This window comes from Falco biarmicus, chromosome 9 (genome assembly GCF_023638135.1).
Source record: "Falco biarmicus isolate bFalBia1 chromosome 9, bFalBia1.pri, whole genome shotgun sequence".
Lineage (NCBI taxonomy): Eukaryota > Metazoa > Chordata > Aves > Falconiformes > Falconidae > Falco > Falco biarmicus.
The window spans coordinates 26,740,847-26,763,119 of NC_079296.1; the positions used below are offsets into that span (position 1 = coordinate 26,740,847).

At 56.6% G+C, this 22,273-nt stretch overlaps 1 protein-coding gene and 1 long non-coding RNA gene across 2 annotated transcripts; both read left to right on the forward strand.

Moving 5' to 3' along the window:
• The first annotated feature begins 79 nt into the window (after nt 1–79).
• KAZALD1 (Kazal type serine peptidase inhibitor domain 1) lies at nt 80–6,174 on the forward strand. Its single transcript, XM_056352256.1, has 5 exons — nt 80–211; nt 1,738–2,338; nt 3,541–3,701; nt 4,993–5,140; nt 5,352–6,174. The coding sequence occupies exons 2-5, from the start codon at nt 1,837–1,839 to the stop codon at nt 5,435–5,437; spliced, it is 897 nt and encodes a 298-aa protein (XP_056208231.1). The 5' UTR covers nt 80–211; nt 1,738–1,836; the 3' UTR covers nt 5,438–6,174.
• Nucleotides 6,175–16,040: 9,866 nt separating this feature from the next.
• Nucleotides 16,041–20,457, forward strand: LOC130155211 (uncharacterized). The gene is made up of 2 exons (XR_008823944.1): nt 16,041–16,990; nt 19,571–20,457. It is a non-coding gene; the product is annotated as an uncharacterized LOC130155211 (long non-coding RNA).
• The last annotated feature ends 1,816 nt before the right edge of the window (nt 20,458–22,273 follow it).

The following is a 22,273-nucleotide window of genomic DNA, read 5'->3' on the forward strand; positions in this document are numbered from 1 at the left end:
GCGGTGATGGCGGGACCCCGGCACGGAAGGGGTGGCGGCCAGCTCGGGTCCCGGTCCAGGGACGGGCCGCGGGCCCGGGGAGGGGCGGGGGGACTCACGTTTCGCTGACATCACGGCGGTGCGGAGCAGCCGGGGGCCAGCAGCCCCGCGCCACGGCCGCTGCGCACCCCCGGCCCCCCGGAACAGCCGCTCCCCGGCGCCGGCACCTCCGGTAAGTGGCGGCTAACGGCGGGAGGGGGGGGGGGGCGGGGGGCAGGGGACCCGTGCCCCTTCCCAGCCCTCAGCCAGGACCCCCAGCGCCTGCACCCCGGACCTGGGGAGCCAGAGACGGGCTTTGCCGTTATCTCCCCACTTCCCTGCATGCCCCCCTCCCCAACCATCGGGGGCTGGAGCCTTGCTCAGTGCAGCCCGGCATAGGGAGGGCTGAGGGGGGCTCCGGCACCGGGATCCCCTGTTCCTTTCCACCCCTGGGCGCTCGGTGGTCTCCGATGAACAGGACAAAGCTTTGCAGTTTGTTATCCGGGAGGTGTGTGTGTAACCCATTGACCTGGCCATCCCAGTCACCCCTGCCCAGCGCTGGGCTGCGTTAGCCCCAGAGGGGTTGGGGGGGTGCAGCTTGGGGGGCTGCAGCCTGCCCGTGGGTGCTGCCCCCTTCTCTCCTGCTGGGAGCAGCCCAGCTGCCTGGGTTCCCTCCCCAGCCCCACTCGTGCTGGGTGGCCCAGGGGCAGGGGACCATAATTTCACTCCATCTCAGGGAAGGCAGCCAGGATGTAACCAGGGGCCCAGGGATGTTTGCAGAGGGGCTTGGTTCATCATCACCCCCTCGGGACAGGCTGCAGGACCCCATGTGTCGTCCCCCCCAGCAGACATGGGAAGCCCCGGGCAGATCTGCCTCTCTGCTTACTCGGGGAGGGGGGTTGGTAATGCAGGTTTGGGGTTTGGGGACAGGGTCTCTGCTGGGTCAGCACAGGCAGACCATGCTGGGCCTGCTGCCAGTCCGCTGACTGCCCACTTGTGCACTGAGTTCCCCTGTGCTCAGCCTCAGTTGCCTGTGTGATAACTGAGGGTTCACAAAGCTTTCTGGGGGGGTGTTTCTTCCCCTGCTCAGGTGGATGGTGCCTAAAAAAAGGGGTTAGGGTGCTGGGAGGGGAGGAGGACAAAAGCCAGGCATGACCAGGAGCATCCTTCTGGCTCTGCTCCTCTTGGCTGGCTGCCTCCAGCATGGAAAAAGCCCCTTGTCTGCAGGATCAGCCACTCCACTGCACTCATCTGAATGGTGAGGGAGGAAAAAAGGGCTCGTGACTCTTGCAAAGCAATGGGGAAAGGAAAGGGACGCCTGGTTTGAGAGCAGCTTCCTGAGAGGAGACAAGGAGCAGCGTACAAACCAGCTGAGCCATGACGGTATAGAGAAGCCTGTCTGGCTCCCAGCCAGCCCTGTGGCTCCCCAGTCCATGGTGGGGACAGGGCAGGCTGGGATCTGCCTGCCAGCCTGCCAGGGAAGGATGAAACCTGGTGGGTCTGGGTTCAGCAGCCCTGTCCCACTGAAGGATGCTCAGTGTCTCAGGGCAGGAGCTGGCTGGGGAGCCCAGGGTGGGAAGGACATGGCTGGGGGTGAGAGGGGCTGGGACTGACCCTCCCCTGCACATCATGCAGCACTGTAGCTCAGGGCAAGCCAGCCAGGAGCCAGAAGGCTGGGAGATGCTCTCTGCATGGGTAACACATCCTTCTTCCTCACAGGCCAGGATGGCTCCTCGGATCTAGCCAGGGAGGCCAGAGCAGTGCTGGAGATCCCTGTCCAAGTGACAGTGGGACCAGGATAGAGGAGCTGCCGCAAGGATGTCTGAAGCCAAGACCCTGAGCTCCTCTTGCCTCGTGCTTTCCTTGCTCTCCTTGCACTGGGCTGTGCTCCAGCTGGGCCAGGCTTTTCCCAGCACCTCCGACTACCTCCAGCGGGGCTGGCAGCGGCTGCTGGAAGAAGGGGAGGGCTGCGCTGAGTGCCAGCCAGAGGACTGCCCAGCACCACGTGGGTGTCTTGCTGGCACAGTGCGTGACGCCTGTGATTGCTGCTGGGAGTGTGCCAACCTGGAGGGACAGATCTGTGACCTGGACAACACCAACCACTTCTATGGCAAGTGTGGGGAACACCTGGAGTGCCGGCTGGACACCGGGGACCTGCGGCACGGAGAGGTGCCAGAGCCCCAGTGTGCCTGCCTCTCCCACCTGGCCCTCTGTGGCTCCGATGGTAAAACCTACGCCCAGATCTGCAGGTTCCTGGAGGTTGCCCGTGCCCACCCTGATGCCAATCTCACCGTGGCCCATGAGGGTCCCTGCGAGTCAGGTAGTGCCCCAGGAGCAGCTGTGCGAGCAGCAGTACAGAGGCTTGTACCTTGCAGGAAAGGACAAGCAAGGGGGTCTTAACTATTCCACCTGGCAGCAAATGCATGGTGTTCACAGGGGCATGGCAGTGGTGGGGGCTGCTCCATACGGTGACAGGTCCCTCCTAGTGCCCCCACTCTGCTGCTCTGGAGCAGCTCCTGCAGATCTGACTCCTGGAGAGTTCTGGGAGCAGCTTTGCCAAATGGGAGTGGGGTTTATGGGAAGCAGCAAATCCTGCCGGAGCAGATGGGGAAGTTGCAAGGAATTGTTAGCAAATTCTTGGCGGCAGTGCTGGGTTCACACTGGCCTGGTGCTCCTGAGAAACGTGGCTGCTTCCTGCAAATGGAAACCTGGGTTGATTTGACTTGGCTGCGCAGTTCCCATCTCCTGTTTAAAACCTGGCGGGGGGGACAGGCAGTGGCGGGGGGGTACAGGTCATCTAATGCTGTCGCCACAGCCTGAGAGGCATCAAAGTTGACTTTATTTTCTGTAGATCATCATGTCTTTGAGTTTTTCCCCCAGATATATTTGGAGGTGGAGACCTTCCCTTGACTTCTGGCTCATACTATGGTCCAGATCTTGGGGTAGGTGTGGGTAGGAAAAGTAGACCTCACTCCATCCCTCCTCCAGGGAAGGGATGTGGGACCTGGTGGTATTTGCTCCATACAGCAGCCAGGGACCTGCTGGCTGCCTTGATTGCTGACCTGACCCTGTGCCAGAGCAGAGTCCTCATTCAGCTGGAAGCTCATTCACATCATCCATCCCCACCAGCCTTGGGCTGGTGCCCCTGGGCCTTTCCCCCGCAGGAGTGTGCTCTGATTGTGCAGGAGAGCTTTGCTCTGTAGCATTGCTGCTACTGAACTGTGCCTGCTGCCTGTGTGTCCTTGAGCACCACCATGCAGGCAGGGACAGCAAGCCCAGGAGGGATGGCAACGCCTCATGGGCTGGGGGGGCTGGGGAAGGATCCTCCAGTCCCAGCTGTGAGGAGGGACTGTGTCCTGGGACAAAGTGATGGTCTGCCATGGGTGCGAGAGGAGATGGGCATGGGAAGAGTCCCAGCGTTTCTATGTGCGCCAAATGCTGCCAGCCTAGGAGAGCCCAGGGGGCCTGCTGAGGGTGGGACCTCTTCTGAGACCACCCTGCCCTCCTGTCCCCCCTCTCCAGAGCCCCAGATTACCTCTCCTCCCTATGACACATGGAACATCACTGGGCAGGACGTCATCTTTGGCTGTGAGGTCTTTGCCTACCCCATGGCATCCATCGAGTGGAGGAAGGATGGCATGGAGATGCTGCTGCCTGGAGATGACCCCCACATCTCTGTTCAGGTGAGTGGTGTGACTAGGGTGTTGGACATGGCTCCAGGGTTACCCAGCCCTTCCCAGATCCCAGGGGCAACCAGACCTGAGGGTGGTCATCCTCTGGGGGTGGCCAAGCCTGGCTACCTGGGGATGGGAGGGAATGACTGGAGCCTGCACACCATGAGGACTGGCTGAGCCAGGGCTGGTGTCTCAGTGGTAGGAGCCATCAGCATAGCTCTCTTCTGCAATTGTATCTAGAAGTTTTTGAACTTTTTGTTCTTTGGGACATGCAGAATCCTGCAGCAAGGAGTTTCCCACCTCCTTGCCTTTAGTTTGCTCTGCCAGCTGGCTTCACTTGCAGCCCCACCAGCAGGGCTGAAAGAGGGGACCTGCCAAGGCACCTGGGTTATCCACTGGTCCCACCAGCAGACTCAGGCAGTCTGTGCCCTTTTCTGCCCATTGCTCCAAGCAGGGTTCCCTTCCCAGAGCTGGCCGGGGTCAGCATCCTGCCTGCGGCTGCCCCAAATATAGTACCCAGCTATTAGAGGGTGTGGGCAGAGCAGAGGAGCCGTGCACCGCAGGCAGGCACCAGCAGGGAGAAACTGGTGGGGCGGATGGGGGGAGGCAGGGGAGCAGGTGGGACCTGGCAACATTGTGGGGTGACGTGTGGGTCCCCTTCCATCTTTCTGCGCTTCATGCCACTCCATAGCCTGTTGCACAGTCTGACTGAGCCTTCACCCCAAGCCATGCTACCCCTGCCTGGCTGGAGGAGACTCAGCTGGCCTCCACCCTACCACCACACTATAATAGCAGCTTGCAAACACAGCTGCAGCCTAGCTGGGTCAGGAAAAGGTTATTTCTTGCTGGGGACGAACAGAAAATAACATGGTTGGTGCCAGAGCAATCCCAGGACCTCACTGTCTGCTGAAACAGTGGACTTGGGGCTCCTCTGAGCTGTCCTGGGCTAGCTGTGCCCATGGCACAGATGCCCTGTTGCTTCTGCCACCCTTCAGGGCAACAATGCCAGCATCCTCCTGCTGTTTGGGGACCAGTGGCACTGGCGACACAGCTGGGGCTCTGGTCACATCTGCAGGGTCCTGCCCAAAGCAGGACTCCCAGGCTGAGGGCAAGAAGATGCCCATTCCCACCCCCCACCCCCCGGGTAGTGGGAAAAGGGGGGACCTGCATCCCATACCCTCAGAGTGGTACTTCGTGGGGGGCAAAGAGTCCCTGGGCTTGCGTTCCCCTTCCCATCCATCCAAGCCTCATGGGGGGCTTTTCTGGCCTCAGTGCTAACCAAAATGCCCCTGTCTTCCAGTTCAGAGGTGGTCCCCAGAAATACGAAGTGACGGGCTGGCTCCAGATCCAGGGTGTGCGGGTGACAGACGAAGGCACTTACCGGTGTTTTGCCAGGAACAGGGTCGGGGAGGTGGTGGCATTAGCCAGCCTGACAGTCTTCACGCCGGGTGAGCACCACGTCCTTACCCCACGCTCTCATGGGGACGAGGGAGGGGATGTTTGGGCAGGGTGCACTGGTACGGTGGGAGCTGCTGGAGCACAGGGCTGTGCTGGGGGTGCCCCAGCAAGCTGCCATGCACAGTTTGGCTTTGGTCCTGTGGGGAAGGAGATAGGCACTGAGGGGGACAGTGTGACATTGTCCCCATGCTGCTGTTTCAGACCAGCTCAACCTGACAGGCTTTTCCCTGCCGAAGCCCCGCACGACGCCTGAGGACTACGAGGAAAGCGAGGAGGACTATTACTAGCCTGGAGATGGGATGTCTGGCTGCAGAGATCACCTTGGCCATAGTGGCTGTTCCCAGGGGTCAGGGACATCTCCAGAGCAAGCACCCCCCAGCCCAAAACTCCTTTTCTGAACAGTCCTGGCACAGCAGCCTCTTTTTGGGGTGGGAGATGGGGTGACACATCCCTCTGCTGGGTTGCTGGGGGTGGGGGGATGCTGGGTGGTTGGTGGCACAAGACTGAGACCAAGGGTGGCTCTGCCTGGGGCAGGGAGAGCGGGACGTGGTGGCAGGTGGGACACTGCGGAGACAGCCACACTGTGTGTGACAAAGACTTGGTGCTGGGGGTGGAGGCAGCGCCCCCCGGGAGAAGGAGGCCAGGGCAGAGGCATCTCTACCCTGTGTGAAGTGTTTTGGGGAAGCCAGAGCGTAGGGCTGGGACCTGGCTGTGACAGCCAGTGCATCACCCCCGGGGCTGATCTGTGTCTCCCAAGCACAGGGAGAGCCAGGCTTCTCCCCAGGACCCGGGGAACCTGCTGCCAAAACATCCTTCTCTTCTGTTTTGTTTTTAACCAGAAAAGTAGTGATTTGAGGAAACCAGACACCTGTGGTCTTCAGTACTGTCTTTTCTCTGGCCCAACCACCCACGTGGTCAGAAACACTCTGGCCTTTTTCAGCCAACATTGTGCTTTTCCTTCCATGGAGCTCTTTACTTTGCCATTTCAGCTGTTAGTTAAAATATACATGTAGGTCAAAGCCAACACAGACCAGTCTGCTGTCCTCCATCCACAAGAATTATTCTGGGGGTGAGGGAGGGTGCAAACGCTGTGGATGCTACCTTGTCCATTGTGGGGGTTCTCGGGTTGAGAAGCCCTCCTGCTCATCTTGGTGCTCACAGCTGGTCTTGGCATAGGTCCTGGCTATCTCACCACATGTGAGGATGGGGGTCCGCAGCAGACTATCCCCTGTGCAGTGGGGGTGCATCAAGCTGGTTCATTGCACCCCCCATCAATTCGGATCTCATCCCACTTCTGCCCATCTTCATCTTGGGGTTCTGTATCCCATGACACTGTGGTCATCACCCAGGTGACCACAGCTTTGCCAGCATGGAGGGGGCAGAGCAGCTCTGTGCCTGGCTGGGGAAGGACAGAGAGGCTCCCATTTCCACTGGAAATGCTCCATTTGAAAAACAAACAAACACCTGCCTTCCAAAGCTGGTGATTTAGAGCAAACCATCATTTTGGGGGAGTGTGGGAAGGAAGCCTAGAGCTGAGCTGTGCTGTCTGTGCCTGGAGGGGGCTGGCAGGACCCCTTCCCGTGGGCATCCCAGGGCTAAGCTCACACTCAAGAGGTGCTCTGCCACCCCACACACCCCAGCCAGCAGTGTTTACAGGACTTCTGGGACTCAAAACCTCTCCATGGACCAAATCACTCCTGGTTACTTGGTCCCAGCTCCAGGGGTCTCAGAGCTGCGGCAGGGAGCCAGACCCCAGGCAGGAGCAGGCAGGATGCAATGAGTCTGGCAGCTCGGGTGCCATGCTGCTCTCCGTCCCTTGTTTTTTCTTTTCTTCCTCTTTATTTTGAGAGCTGGCTCAGGCGATGCAATTACAGCATCGAAACCTGAACAAGCAAATAAAAGGGATTTGTCTGGAGTTGGCAGCAGAGCCAAATTCCTGCAGCCGGTGAGGCTGGGCCAGCCCCTGTGCTGCAGCTTGACAGGGCACAGCCAGCAGTGCTGCTGCCCTGCCTGCCTGTCTGCTGGGCTGCCTGTCCTCTCTGGCAGCAAAGCCCTTTGTGGCTGGGGAAATGCAAGAGCCACCTGTGCCTCAGTTTCTCCTTCCATATAATAACATCCTCCTGGGGCTGCTACATCAGAGTCACAGGGTGGGGTCAGGAGGGTACCAGGGACAGAAACGTGCCCTTGGCTTTTATTTTGCTTTTTTTTGGGTGCAAAACCCACCTTCAGAGAAGCCAAGGCGTTTTCACCCGTGCTGATCTCCTCCCCGTTTTGCACACAAATCAGCTGGTGGAACTGGGCCATGCTCAGGCTGAGGCTGCTGCAGGGAAACCCGAGAGCGCCCAGAGCTTCAGCAGGCAGGAGCGGCTGGCTGGGCTCCCCGCCGGTGCCTGGGGCTGGCCCCCAGCCAGGGCTGCCATGCCAACCCTCCCCAGGGCCAGGCCCCGCTCCCCCTGCTCCCCCTGCCCCCCCTGCCCATGTACACACGGATCCAGGTCGTACAGGGTGTGGGTGCAGCACTGGGCTGTCTGGGGGGTGACGGATGGGTCAGACCCCATCCATGGCTCTCCATGTGCTTTGCATGTGATGCCCTGCCCGGACACATGTGGGCATCCACATTTTGGTGGCACTCCTAGCCTCCCTCAGCCTCGCACCTGGTCACTGTGGTATCCCACAGGTACCTGGCAGGGAAAGCTGTCGGCTCCGGCTCTTGCCCTGCAGGGTGGGCAGCGGGGACGTGGTGGCTGAGAGAGGGGGGAGCTTGAACAAGAGCCCTTGGCTAAAATTACCCAAACTGGGGGATGTCTCTCCTAGCTTTCTCAGATCCCACTATGCGAGAGGGTTGTCTGAGTTGCAGGCTGGCAGCTCAGCCAGTATTGGAGCTCCACTGCCCCCAAGATGAGGGACAGCAGAGTAGCTCCAAGGGCACAGAGGTGGCTGGTGTCCCCCTGCCCCAGCTCCCAGTTTTGCCATTTCCGGCCGCTTAAAAATTAAAGGAGCCAATATCGCTGCACAGCTGGAATCGGTCACTGCCACAGACCTTAATTGAGGTTATTTGTTGGCTCTAAAAGTGTTTGGTCAGCTCTGCTGCCAGCTGCTCAGATGCTTCCCAGAGCCCCTGCCCCTGGGGAGGGAGTCCCCCCGGGCTCTGCAGGTGCTCTCCTCAGCTCTGGGCACCTGGATGGTCCCATGGACCCAACCAAACCTGGTGTCAGTGTGGGACAGAGAGTATGCCCTGATGGCGTTCAGCACCAAATCCCTTTGTTGCCCAATTTTTGGAGTGGTTGCTTTCTGGGGGCAGTGGGAGCAGAGGGGGCTGAGTGGCTTCTGCTAGCCCAGCTGCCTGCTCTCAGAGCAGCAGCTCAGCCCAGATGTTGGGCTGACGTCAGGGATGGGGTCAGCAGGATTGGGAAGTGCTGTCGTGGCCACCACCAGCCCTGGGCATGCACCAGCCCTGGCACCTCCCAGCTGCCTGGGGTGAGCAGGGTGCGGGTGCCTCTCCCAGCACTGGAGGTCACTGCCAGGCTGGGGGCAAAGAAAGCGGGGCTCATCCTGCTGGCACCTGAAACACCTTGAAGACACACGCTAATGGAGCCAAAACTGTGTGGTTAAAAACCCACTGGACCCCAGTCCCTGGAGGAGATGCACAGGGCTGGCACTGCTGTGCCACCATCAAGCATTTTGGCCACGCTGCTTGTGTACTCGCAGCACTGGGTGCAAGGGGGGTTATTCAGGAAAAACAGACCCCCCAGCCTCTAAAACAGCTGCTTTCTGCCCCAGGCTTGCAGTTCGTGTTGCACCCGGCCCCTGCTGCAGGCTGTTGGAGGGACCTCGGCACTTGTCACTGCTCCAGCCTTAAGTATGGGGGCACCATCCAGGTCCCCAGACCACTCCAGGGATCACCATGGGTCAGGAGACCACCGAGACAGTCGGCAGCTGACCCAGAAATGACACCAGGTTGCCCTGCTCCCCGAACAGCCGCTCCAATACCCCCAGCACCTCCCTCATCCTTGCCCCCCAGTCCCGCAGCGCTGCCCAGAGCTCGCCTGGCAGCAGCCACCAAGCCACGGGGTTTGTGGTCTGTGGGGACACCCCACCAGGTTTGGCAGGTAAATATGATTCAGGAGCGAGAACACACTGTCCCTGTCCCTCTGTGCCCTCGGGGGTGCCGGGACCTGCCCCCAGCTTGGGCCCGGGCAGGAGGCACGTCTGCTCCTGCATCCCGGAGTCCGGACGGGGCCACCGGCGGGATTAGCCGCTAAACAGCGCCACCACCTGGCAGAGCCGCCGGCTGCGCCGAGCCGCGCCCCCGCGCCCGGGGGCCGGCAGAGGCACCACTGGAGCACCCCGACCCCTACATCCAGCCCTGCCCGCCCCATGCCCTCCCCCTGCCCCCGGCAGCAGCTCTGCCTTGCTGTGAGGGGCGATACTACCTAAGGGACATGGGTGATAAACTGTCCCCCGCGATGATGACGGGAGTCAGAGCACCCTCTTGACATCTGCTTTGGGCAGCTGTGGCCAGCGCAGCTGGGATGGGGCAGAGCTTGGAGATGTTCAGTTGCTGTCCTTGGGGGTGTGCTTTAACCCAAGGCTGCAAAAGGGTCAAAACGCCTCGTTGCCACCCTGCCCATCCCCATGTGCTGTGGGTATCTCCCAGGCTTCTGGCAGGGGTCTCAGCCAGCCTGAGTGCTGGTCATGCCTGGATGTGATTTGCAGCACCGTAACCTTGCTATGCTAATGGGTAAACTGAGGTACAGAGCAATCAGGTGTGGGGAACTCAACCAGAGCCAGAGAGACAAGCAGGGCAGAGCGGCCAGCTACACACAGGACTTCTGTTGCCAACCTGTCCCCATCCCTGTGGGAGGTGACATTTTCCCTTGTGCCCCCTATATGGCACCTCTTTGCCCTGCTGTGCTGGCTCAGGGAGAAAATAAAAAGAGCAAGACCACTTCCCTACCTCCACCCAGCACTTATGCCATCTGATAAACAAAATGGAAATAAATCCTCCTGTGTTTGCAGCAAATAGGTCTCCGTGGGGGGTTGCTTTCAATAATTCAAATGCTGTTGCAGAGCAGAGCCCACGCCAATGGGTTTTAATAAACACAGCCATAATGTGACATGCAATTTATTATTAAGCTTAAAACAGGAAGCAAAGAGTTTAATAAAAGCACCAGGATCCCTGTATCAGTCACAGCAAGCGGCGGGGTGCTAGCTGTGGGGGGAGGCTGGCCAAGCTGACTGCAGAGGCACACAGAGCCGGTTTGCTTTGCTATGTGCCCCCTCAAATGGGACTGCAGGGACCATGAGCAGGACATGGAGATGTGAGCCAGACCAGGGGGAAATGGGAATTAATACATGGACAAGGGTAAGGCATGAAATGATGCCTGCACCCTGCGTGCTACGCCCCTTACGGCTGCCCATCCACCCAGGGCAGCTTTAGCCCTAGCATCACGGCTTAGGTTTTGTCCCTCTTGCCCCAGACTTTCTCACCCACACCCCTTCTTAACTCAGCTTCACATGGGCAGCCCTGCCCAGCTGCTCCACCTTTGCCGCTGCTGGAGCTGCCTTTAAAAACAGGCAGAAGGAGCAGCTGAGCCTTACACTGAATGTGTATTGTATGGCTGTGTGAAGGTGAGGTGCTGCAAGGTGTGGGGTACAGGAGCTGGTAGCTGGCACTTGCAGCTAGCCTGTGTGTTGCCTACTGGGCTGCATGGCTATCCCTTTGTGCCACGGATCTGCTCCAGGGCTGGTGAAAAGCAGGAGCTCTGCAGGGAGGTGGCTGAGCTGAAGGATGGAGCTGGGTGTGAAGTAGCTAGTCCAGCTACCTCTGGAGGCACTTCTGTGCGTAGGTGAGTCACAGAACCACAGAATAATTTGGGTTGGAAAGCATCTTAAAGATCACCTAGTTCTAAGCCCCCTGCCACGGGCAGGGACACCTTCCACTAGACCAGGCTGCCCAAAGCCCCATCCAACCTGACCTTGAACACCTCCAGGGAGGGAGCATCTACAACTTCTTTGGGCAACCTGTTCCAGTGCCTCGCCATCCTCACAGTAAAGAATTTCTTCCTAATATCTAATCTAAAAATGAGGGGTGAAGGAGGTGGCAGCATCCCATGTTTATCACCTAGAAGGAAGTGGGCACTGCTTTCTCGCTGTGGGCTTCCCTGGGCACTTGAATCCTGACAGTTCCCCCAGGGATGTGGCCTTTTTGTCTCCACTCCATGGTCTTGCATCCTTTCTGTTTGGGAGGGGTTCTGGCAAACCCCAGTACATAGTCCTGCAGAGACTAGCACAGCAGCTGGAAGAGAGGTAAGAAGTGGTGCAGGGACTGCCCGTGCAGGTTCTCTGGGGAAACGGGGGTTTGTATGACTGCCTGTGCTCTGGCTTGGGGGAATGGCCTCAAGGAGAGGCAATTCCCTGGATGCAAGCTTTGCCCATCCTATATGAGACAGCAAAGAGTCCCTTCCTCACCGAGGTTGTAGGAGATGGCAGGCTTTGTCCCAGTCCAGCCAAGTGACAGCCTGGGGCCGAGCCAGAGTCTCCAGGGCACCTGCAGCTGCTTCAAGCAGAGTGAGCGGCCTCCTATCTTAAGAAGGGCTTTCCAGCCAGATAAAGCCACACAGGCAGCTTCCATCTTACAGCTTGGCTGAAGTGTTGGCAGGGCTGTGCGTGGGGCAGCTTTCGTGGGCTCTTTAGCTGGTGTTGACAGCAGAGGGTTCATGCTGGGATTGATGCTGAGTAACACCCTCAGGCTTCTGCCAACACCTTTGCCTGGTGGAGCCTGTAAAAGGTTTTAACTTGATACTGCTTTTTTTCTCAGCTGTGTTTGCTGAAAGCCCTGCTGCCTCTGGCTTTAAAAGTCCAAGGGCTGCTGATGTCACTCCGTGTGTCCACTACTGAGCCTGCAAACGGGATCTTGAACCTGGATCCGGTGAAGGAGCATGGTGTCTTGCCTGTCCCCTTGAGGTGACGATCATTGTGCAAAGTTGTCAAGAGTGGCACCAGCCCAAGCAGAACTGGAGGTCCCCTGCAGCTCTCCAGATGGAGTAGAGTCTCCTTGCAACACAGGTGGCTTTTTGACCTTCACCCATGGTCAACTGGGGGAAAGACGTGCCCTTGGTAACATGTGGGGACAGCGTGGAGATGGTCCTGATTATACCTCTGCTCATATGCTAGTCTGATGTCCTGGGTCCGCTCCCTGTGCCCAGCACCACTCCCCTTGGGCTGGGCTTTCCCCTCTGCACGGGGGGGCTGTGGCAAATAACCCGTGCCAGGGCACAGCCTGCAGAGAGCACGGGTACCCTTCGGGGAGTGCCTGGGGTGCGTTATCTCAGAGGCAAGGAGGTGCTCAGCAGGGACCTGCCTTATCTGAGCACTGGTTGCTGTCTCTCCTCGCAGCCCCCCCCCCACCCCGGCGCTGCTCTCTGTCACTTCTCTGCTCCATAACAGCCAGAGGCAGGCGGAAATGGGAGCCCCTTCCCCTGGTCCCTGCCGGAGCACGCTGTTTCGGAAGTGGGGGGGTATCTGGCTTGCAATTACTGTGCCTTTGGCTTGGCAGGCCTGAAAGTGTGAGTGATGGGGTCTCTGCAGAGCAGCCCCTGAGCCCTCATGGGTTGGGGAGCGCTCAGACCCATCAGCAGCTTCCCCAGCTGCCTGGGCTCAGCTGGTTTGGAAACATGGGAGGGAGCATGGGACAGCAGCGTTTGGCTACTAGCGAGAACCCCAAAAAATCACCTGGCTGGATGGCCACACTCAAAGCACAGCCTGAGCCCTCCTCTTTAATAACCTCCCTCTCCCAGCCACAGCTGGGGGGAGAGGCAGAAGCACTAGGAGACTCACAACTCCTGTTCCCATCTACCACTCCTGTTTTGCTGCTGTGTGTGGTGGAGGGCTGGGGTGGCCATTCAGCATCTCTGAGACATCTACTGGAGCCAGTCCTTCCCCGCCAGGAGAGCTCAGGTAGGGAGGAAAAAACAGGAAAAAAAAAAAAAATCTGCTATTGCATCTTGGCTGGGGTCAGTGGGACCAAGAGGTTTGGGGAGCCCTGGTGTGGTGTGTCCTGCAGGTACGGTGTGTCCTGCGGGTACAGCTGCAGCCAGTGGACTGAAGCCTTCATGTCTGTAGGTAACAAGCCAACAGCCGCTGGGCTGCTGGGGTTGCAGGGTGGGAGTGGCAGCTCCCCCGAAGGTATTTTGGGAGGGAGGATGCTGCCTGTCCTGCCTAAGGGCTCACTTTAAACATGGGGAGAGGGCCGAAAGCACTGAGCATGTTAGCATGGTGTCCTCAGGAGTCGTCCTCTCTCCCACCACCAGGTTGCCCTGACCTTGGGGAAGGAAGGGTTAAGTTGCAGGTCTCGGCAAAGAGAATGCTTTCCAAAAAAGCCAGCCAAGCTACCCAAATGCTGGTCTCCCCTCTGCCCCCACCCTTATCCATCTCTCTTATCTGCCCTGGGCAAGAGCAGGGCATTTCCCCTCCTTGGGCTGACAAGGACCAGAGCTGGCGACAGGCGGAAGCCAGCGCTGATGGCGTGCAGGGCTTGGGGAGGCCATGGCCATGGTGTCCTGGCTGCAGGGTGGCCTCTGCAGCCGCAGATAGCAGATGTGGAGGGGCAGTAAGGTCCACCATGGGGCCAGACCCACTGAGGGGGTCCCCTGTCCCTGGCTGTCTCACACCCTAGAGACCTCCAGGGGAACCTCATTTCTGTAGTAGGCATGTAATGAGCTGCTGGGTCTTAACTCCTCTGGGAGTTAAGCTCGCATCATAGGGGATGATGGCTCTGCAAGGTTTAAGTACCCTCTGGGCACTGATATCTGGGCATGGCAGCCCAGTTTGGGGTGGCGTCATGCAGCTGGGGCTCAGCTCTGCCTGTGCTGGGGGTGCAGATGGAAGCCGGGGGGGGGGTGTGTGTCCAAGTAGCCCAAGTAGGGGTGCTTCACCCAGTGAGGGATGCAGTGTAAGGTGCCAGGGCATCTCTGGCAGCACAGCAAGTTCTGCTGACGTGAGGCAGGCTTGGATGGGCTGTTTAATTAAATGTGAAGGTCTCCCGCACTTCACAAGCTGCAGCCCTCACCACAGCCTGAGCGACTTCAGGAAAGAGGCCTTTTATTAAAAGAGAGAGAGACTCTGGCTCTGCCAGGCAGCCATCAAATGGCACATTTAATTGTCTCTGCTTGTTTAGCTGTCGCACGGGGAGGGATGCGCTCTGAGCTCTTCAGCCTTCCTTATACGTCCTCCCTGGCAGGCACACATGCTGCCTGCATCCTGGGTGCTCCTGCTGCTCTCCAGGAGGGTTGGTGAGGAGGAGCTGGGAGATGAACCTCCATCCAAGGACAGCACTGGGGGCTTGCTAGGGAAAATGGGCAGAGCCCTGGCTTGCTCAGTGCACTGATGGCCCAGCCTTCCCAGGGCTGAGCAATGGGGTTTGAAAGGACTTGGGAAAGCCTCTGGGGAGATAGGAGTCTCCTGGGGTTGTGGGAGCTGTCTGGAAGGCAGGGGGTAACTAAATGGCAGCTTAAAAGTGTCTTCTCAATTATTCTCAGGGTTTAAAAGAGGAAGAGCACTTCTGGCTCTGAAGAGGCCATCCTACTCTGGCTGCAATTTGGCAATCTCAGTGTCTAAGCTGTGGGGCAGGCTGGCAGTGGATTAGGATCATTGTGCTGCTCCTCTCCTCTCGGAATTTAAGTCCTTTGAAATATCTTCTGGGCTCTGCACCATCCCAGGTGGTCTGTTTGGGGTGCACATGGAGGGAGAAAGAACCTCTGAGTGGCTTTGCATTAAATTTGCTGGGTGATATGGAGGGATTGAATTTGGGTTCAGCTGCTGGTACCGAGCACATCATCCTGGGCCAAAGGCTGTTTGGCTGAGTGAGGGGAGATGCTGCTGCAGGGGGGAGTCGCAGCCTTTCCCTTGGCTGTGCAGGAGCAGCCATGCCAAAGCTCACCATATGAAGAGGGGAAAGGAAAAAAGATCAAGAGGGGAAGGAAATGCAGGCTTTTATCAAAACGTCCTACTTCAAAGTTGTCCAGCTGAAGTGCTCCCCCTTGGTTTAATTTGAAGTGATGTTTCCTTCAGCAACTGCAGCTAAATGGCATCAAACGAGACTGAAATGGCCGGAAAGCCTGGAAAGGCACCGTTTGGGAATGGCTTGAGGCACACCTTCCCATTAGGGTCATCCATGAAAACCTTTCCACGGGGATAAAAACTGCCAATGTTGGCATTTCTCATCCCTCAGCTCATGGCATGGGATAAAATCCAGACCTCTTTGGGAATGGGAATGGGGGTAATTTCCCATCCTGGGCACCTGGGGGTGGCTCTACCACTCTGAATCAGCTGCAGTGTCTGTGCTCATGAGCAAGGGGAAGGCAGGAGATGGACACCTGGGTGCTGCTCTGCCCTGAGGAGCCAGCACATCTCCTAGGCTTGTGGTTCCCAGCCTGCAGCCCACCTGAAGTCAGATGCTGAGAGCTGCTTTGGCAGCCCCTCCACACGAGTGAGAGCTAAGCCAGATTTCAGGGAGCACCAGGGGAAGGGGCATGAACCAACCTTCCTGATGAACCCCTCCAAACCCTCCTGGAGCAGAAAAGGTCACCCTCTACTCCCATTGCCTGGGGAATTCCTGTGGGGGGGCAGTGGGGAAAACCAGCAACAGCAGGGCACGTGCTCCCCTGTCACAGCATCCCTTAACTACTAAAAAACTGCCTGAGAGGCAAAGCAGCTGGCTTTTCCTGGGAGAGCCCAATATGCTCCTGTCTGCTGCATAGGAACTGATTTTCCACATCTGGCTGAAAAATGGAGAGAAGCTACTTTGAAGGCAGCTGTGTCCTGTCCCTGTTGGGACAACGGGGCTGGGTGCCTCCTGGGCAGTGGGTCTGTTCACTGGGAGGGCAAAGGTGAAAAACAGGCCAGCAAATCTGAAAGCTTCTCTGGGAAAAGATATGTGTCCTGGGAAACAAAGAGAAAGATCATGGTCATCTCAGCTCCAGCAGTTGAAGCGAGTTTTTAATGGCAATGATTACGTTAGCACTAAAGCCACTGGCCAGGGAGGAAAGTGAAGGACAAGTCACTTGTCACTGCGTGTGGAGGAGGGATGCTCAGTGCTGTCTGTCTGCTGGGGACTGCTCATAATAGCACCTCCAAACCTTCTTCCACCCAAAAGACTTGAACGTTGATCCAGCCAGAGGCTGCTTTATGGAATGGGACTTCAGAGACTTGTGATGGTAGCAGAGCTGGGACCCTGATCCCAGATTTTCTTCCAGTAAATCTCGAGGGAGAGATGCTCAAACATGTGTTTGTGCTTGCAGTGATGGGAGGTCCATGGAGCAGAAGGCATCCAACCATGTGCTCTTTCTCATGCTCTCCTTGATGTTTGGGAAAAGATCTCTGCCAATCTTACATGAAGCCTTGAAGCTGCATGAAGAGGCAAGAAGGAAAAAAACAGTCCTCCCATAAGAGTGGGCTGAAAGAAGCTGTAATTTCTCTTCTCCTGGTCCAGCAACCCCACGTCCCCCACAGCAGCACTGGTAGAGTTGTTGCTTGCTCGACTCTCCCCTCTCCTCGCCCCCTCCTCTGCCTCCCCCCAGCTCTGCTCCATGCACTCCCAGCTGCTCTAGGATGATACAGGCAGGCGTGGAGTTCATGGGAGCCGTACCTGTGCTTTGTCTTCATCTGTCACCCCTCCTGACAGTCAGATCCATCTTAAAATGGGAGCGAGAGGGGAAGAGAAGGAAGCAATAATTAACCTCTGCGCAGGCCGATCCTGAAATGCTGCAGTCTGGTGATGCACGAAGAGATGTCCCTGACACTTTTATTGCTACTCCAGTGCCGTGCTGCGTCTGTAGGAGGTGATTTGGCCGAGCTGGGATACCTAAGACTTTCATTATGGTTGAAGAGCCACTGGCACCTGCTGCCCTTCCTTGATGGGTGCATTAGCAGGGGCTGCCTACCACCCTCATCTGGGGAGCTGGGGGGCAAAGCTTGTTTGAAGGTGTTTGCAGACAGATTGGGTCAAGGGTTTCATGGCGTGCTTTTTGGAGTGGTGTGTGTGTGTTAGATTTAGGGGTCGAAGTTTTTTGTGGTGTGGGTAGAATACAGGCATGCAAGAACAGAGATGGCAGGGTGGTCTGGGATGGGTAGTCCCAGCCCCAGAGTGAGCTGCCAGGATGTGCCTGAGGTCTAGGGCAGGACCCCAGGTGTCAAGGAGCCTGAGCTCCCATTACTTGCAACAGATCTTTGGTGGCAGCCTTGTCCTAGACTGCAAAGTTTTCTCAATGGGGAGATGAAGTGAGTAGAGAGGCTGGGAGCTTTTGGGCTCCCTTGTGATGCTGTGCTGGACCATAATGCCATCTTGGTAAGGGATGGTGCTGAACGTCCCCCTGGCTCCCTGCAGACCCTTGCCTGGGTGCCTGTGGGTCCCTGTGCTGGCACCCTTGGAGTGGGGTGGCCCAACAGCCACCTCCCAGCAAGGCTGGGACAGCAGTGACACTGCACGGCTGACAAAGTTAGCTATGCACCTGTCTGCTCGGGTCCTGGTAGCAAAGGAGCTCAGCAATTAAAGCTACTTTAATGGCCAAGCTCCATGAGCTGCAAAGACAACAGTTGTTTTTGTGAACCCAGTGGAGCCCAGGGACAAATACAGCCTGACCCTGCATGGAAATCATGAAAAGCTGTCCACGGGCTGGTGTCTAGCTTGGTTGTCCACTCTTTGGTTCTTCTGCAGGATTGCTGTGCTGTCAATCAGAACAGCGACTGCATTTCATTACATGCCAATGCCCATTCAGCAGATGTTGCAACCTCATCTCATACAAGCGTGAGAGAAAATCAATGCCAAAAGCACTTGGCAGCCAAACCCTGGGTTGTGTTGATGGAAAGTGGCTCATAGGCAGGCTGGTGGTGTATCAGACTCCTGGTCCTCCATGTGGGAGTGTGGAGGATAGGACAGCACTGGCCAGAGCTGGATACCAGGTGTAGGGCCAGATCCTGGTGTGGGATACGCTGTTCTGCAGCATCTTGCAGCACCTTGGACATGGAAGGTCCTGTGTCTGGGGAGTGGAGCAGAAAGGACTTCTTGGGATGCATCTTTGGGATAGCACTGGCATGTTGTGTTTGTCCATGAGATGGGTTGCAGCAGCTGTTCCTCACCAAAAATGATCCCAAGTAACCAGGACTGTGAGTGGGCAGGAGCCCAGCATCAGGTTCCTCTGCTGTCTCCAAGATCTGCAGCAAGGGGCAGCCATCCAAGGGCTGTGAGCTCCCCAGCATGGAGGGTCGGTAGGTCACCGCCATTTCTTGGGTGGGAGGATGGAGGTGCCACTGGAGCTGGCACACGGAAGAGCCACGGTGGGATATTCAGGCCCAGAGGAAACACCTTGTAGGGTCTAGTGGATTGAGCTTACCAAAATAAGCATGAGTGCCCCTGGTCATCTTGTAAGGAGGAATCACCAGGTGCTGAAGGACTAGCTCATGAAACTAAGAGAGAACATGAATCTGGACCCAAGTTCAAACCAAGAGAAAAACATTTTTAAATAACATTAATTTTGGTTTTCAGTTATTTTAGCAGTGAGGGGGGCTGAAATAAGCTCATCCACTAAAATCAGAGGTGGCTTAGCCTGGTCTTGTTGTCTGCAGAGTAAATTGGGATCCTTTTCCACCTATTTTTGTCATAGAGATGCTTTGAGCAAACCCAAGTTGCAGCTGGTCATGTTTGGAGGCAGGCTGATACAACCTGCCCTGGGTAATTTCAGAGGCAACTGCAGAGGATTCTGGCATCTCTCCTAGCCTTGAATTTTCTTGTTGCAGCCTCAGTCCTGGCAGGTTTCTTACTCTACCCAGCACCCACGTCTTATGAACTGTCAGCCCCATAGGTATCCCCAGGCTGTTTTTAAGGAGTCTTTGAAAAGCCATCAAGAAAGGCAGAGGTGGCTTCTGCACAGGCCAGAATCTGGGGCAAATTCCTAGTGGAGGCAGTCTGCACTTTAAAGAAAACACAGCTTCTGCATGTAAGAAGCTGTTGCTCATATCAATTGGAAATTGGGAAACTGAGGCACGGAGGATGAGGCTGATTTTTCCCAGCTGAAGCAGGGACCTGGTAACAAGCCCAGAGATGACTTAAAGCACTGTACAGCTTCCCTCTTCTAGCTGCAAAAGTATCCATTGGGAACAGGTCAGCAGATAGAGGAAAACCAGCCCCAAACTTTCCAGCTCAGCCTTCAAGGGGTAGTTTGCCAGTGGTAGAGGGGGAAAATGCTCCTGAACACCTGAAATGTCCCAACAGGCTGCAGATGAGGCCGTGCACAAGTGCTGCCAGCTCCCTGGCTTTTGAGCAGCAGCAAGACTCTGCCTTCCCTGCACAGATGGGGGTTTAATCAGGCACAGTTTAAGCACATGGGTGTTCAGCACTAATCCAATTTCCCTCCATTCATTAGGGTGGTTATTCATCACTCGGGAATGATGAAAGACTGTGAGTCTGTGTGGATGCTGGAGAGCAGCAGCACTGCTCGATGCCAGTGTGCAGCCGCAAGCCCTTCCTTCGCCGCTGAGCCTGACCACCGGTGGAGATGGCGAGTGAGCTGCTGGATGATCCCAAACCCTTCACAACACCAAATGGCAAGCTAGGCTTGCTCCACCAAGCTCCAGAGATCAAGTCATCTTAGGCTTGTCCAGCAATCAGGTGGGAAACTGGCTGAAGCATGTGGAGGGAGAGCTGCTGTGCTGGGAGAGGACCTGAAGGGATGGAAACATGTGGCCCCGCTCTGCTTCATCAGACTCTTGCATTGCTCCTGAGGGTTAGTTGTATGGTAAGCTTACAGGGCAAAGCTGATCTTCCACTGCTCTGCGAGCCCACAAACCACCGTGTTCAGCAAACTGGTCCCAACCCTACTGAGAAAGGCCACGGTCTGTGAGAGCAGAGCTACAGGGAGTGAGTGAAGGGGTGGCCAGCGCCCCAGGCTGGGCAGGACCTGGGTATAACATCAGCTGGAACAGCCACAGGGAAGGCAGCTGCTTTGGGTGCATGTTGGCTTCTTCCAAGGGTTTGGCAGATGCACTTCCACCTCTGCCACCCGCTGCCTGGGCAGACGGGTCAGAAGGCTGCCAGAGCAGATCCTAGCTGTGCCCTGGGACCATGGCATCCAAGAAAAAGGCAAGGGATATGTCTCCCTCTGTCCCTTTCCCCCATATGTAAAGCCCAACAGACCTTAGCTTTCCAGACAAACAGCAAAGTTTGCACAAGCATGCAAGATGTTCCTCCTGTCTCCTAACTCCTGTCTTCAGTACAAATATTCTGGCTATTAAAGGCAAAGAAGTAAATTACTCTCCATGGTTGGTGTAAATTTTGGTGTGAGGTGAATGAAAGGGCTTGCAAACACTGGGCAGGAGGAATCAAAGGCTGTTGAGTGGATGCAAGTGTATTTCCCTGCTGCATTTATTCCCCCAGCTCTGGTAAATGGCCCTCGTAGCATGGCTCAGAGGGATGAAAATTACTGCCCTGCCCCAGGGAGCTGAAGGGTAACTACCAATTAGTGGCTGGAGAGTTATTGGATAATTCTGATTATCATGAGGTATCTGGGGACCCCCGGGTCATTGACATGGGGCACCTGGGCTGTGAGCAGGTATTTAACCATGTTCTGGAGTGAACCAAAATGACTTTCACATCCTGGCCAAGGCTTGGTCCTTCAGGCCCCGCCTGGGGGTCCCAGTGCAGAGCCCAAGAGGGGCAGGGGGTGGGAGCCACTTACCACCCATGGAGCTGAGCTCCTGAGCTCCTGGCCAGTCCATCCATCCTGTGCTCTTCTTGGTTGGGAGCTGGATACTAATGCATCTGAGACGCTGTCCTTCTGGACCTGGATGCTGAACACACCTTTGAGGCCCTGAAATCATCTCCAGGCTGCCTGCTGGCATGGGGTCTCCTTTGCCTCCTCACTTTCCCTCTTTTCTTTCCTCTCCTTTGCAGGATTCCTTCTCCAAAGCATTGACCCCTCAGTCCCATCACCTGAACCCCTCATTCACTCAGACTCCAGCTAATGGCATCTCTCAACCCCACCACACCCCCCGGCATCCTCGCAGGCCCCTGCCCACCCTAAGCCCATCTGCCCTCCCTCCCCAGCACCCCACTTCCCAAACCCCGGCCGAGTAGCAAGGCGCTAACACCAGCACCCCTCTACCTTCCAAAAGGGGCTGGTGGTTGTGTTTGATGGGAGCAATCCATCTCCATCATTGTAATGACCGTTCCCATTAATCGGCCATAAACTAATAAAGTAAGCACTTTCCCCTCCATCCCCACCACCCCCCCCCAAACTTCATTAAGTCTTTAGTACATTAATACGTCTTACTTAGTGTCTGCTTTGGCCTCTGTTTGTTTGGCGCTTTTTTTTTCCCTTTTTTTTTTTTTGCTGTGTGTAACAGGGGTTTACCTGATGATGTTATTCCCTGCAGCCCCAAGGAAGCTTTGACAGCCCAGGTCATCCCTACGGTGGCAGGAGCATCGTGCGTGCTGGTGAGCTGAGAAGAAAGGGACAGGGATGTGGGGGGCGGAGGGAGGGAGGAATAAAAGATCCCGTACACCTCCAAATTAAATTTGTGATGCCTGGCATCAGATGGGCCCGCAGCCAGAGATTAATTCGACTGATCAAGTTATAAAGAGCGCTGAGGCGGGTAATCAATCTTGGAGCTGTCAGGCGAATAGGCAGCAGTATTAACCTGGCAGGACTCACACACACATACACACGCACACACGCAGAAGCCTTTTTAATTCCTTTCACATTGACTATTATTTTCCAGGCCTGTTTATTTTGGAAGGGCTGGGGGAAGGCGGGGGGCAGCAGTGCTTTACTTTCTCCTCTGTTCCCAGCAGCAATAGCCCCATCCAAGTGAAGCATCGTTCTCCCCCTCATGTGCCTGCCACCTCCACGTGCAAAGGGGAAGCCCTTCGCCATGAAGTTAGAAGCCTTTCGGTTCAGTTTTCCAAGGGACAACACTGGATTTTCTGCTTGATACTGGAAAGATTCAGGCTGGATTTCATCCTTTCCCCAGATCCTTGGCTGTGGTGGTACGCTTCCTGGCCAGCCCCTGGGCTGGGACTGGCCCCAGGCTTGTGATGCCCAGGACACCCTCCCAGGCAGACATGGTGC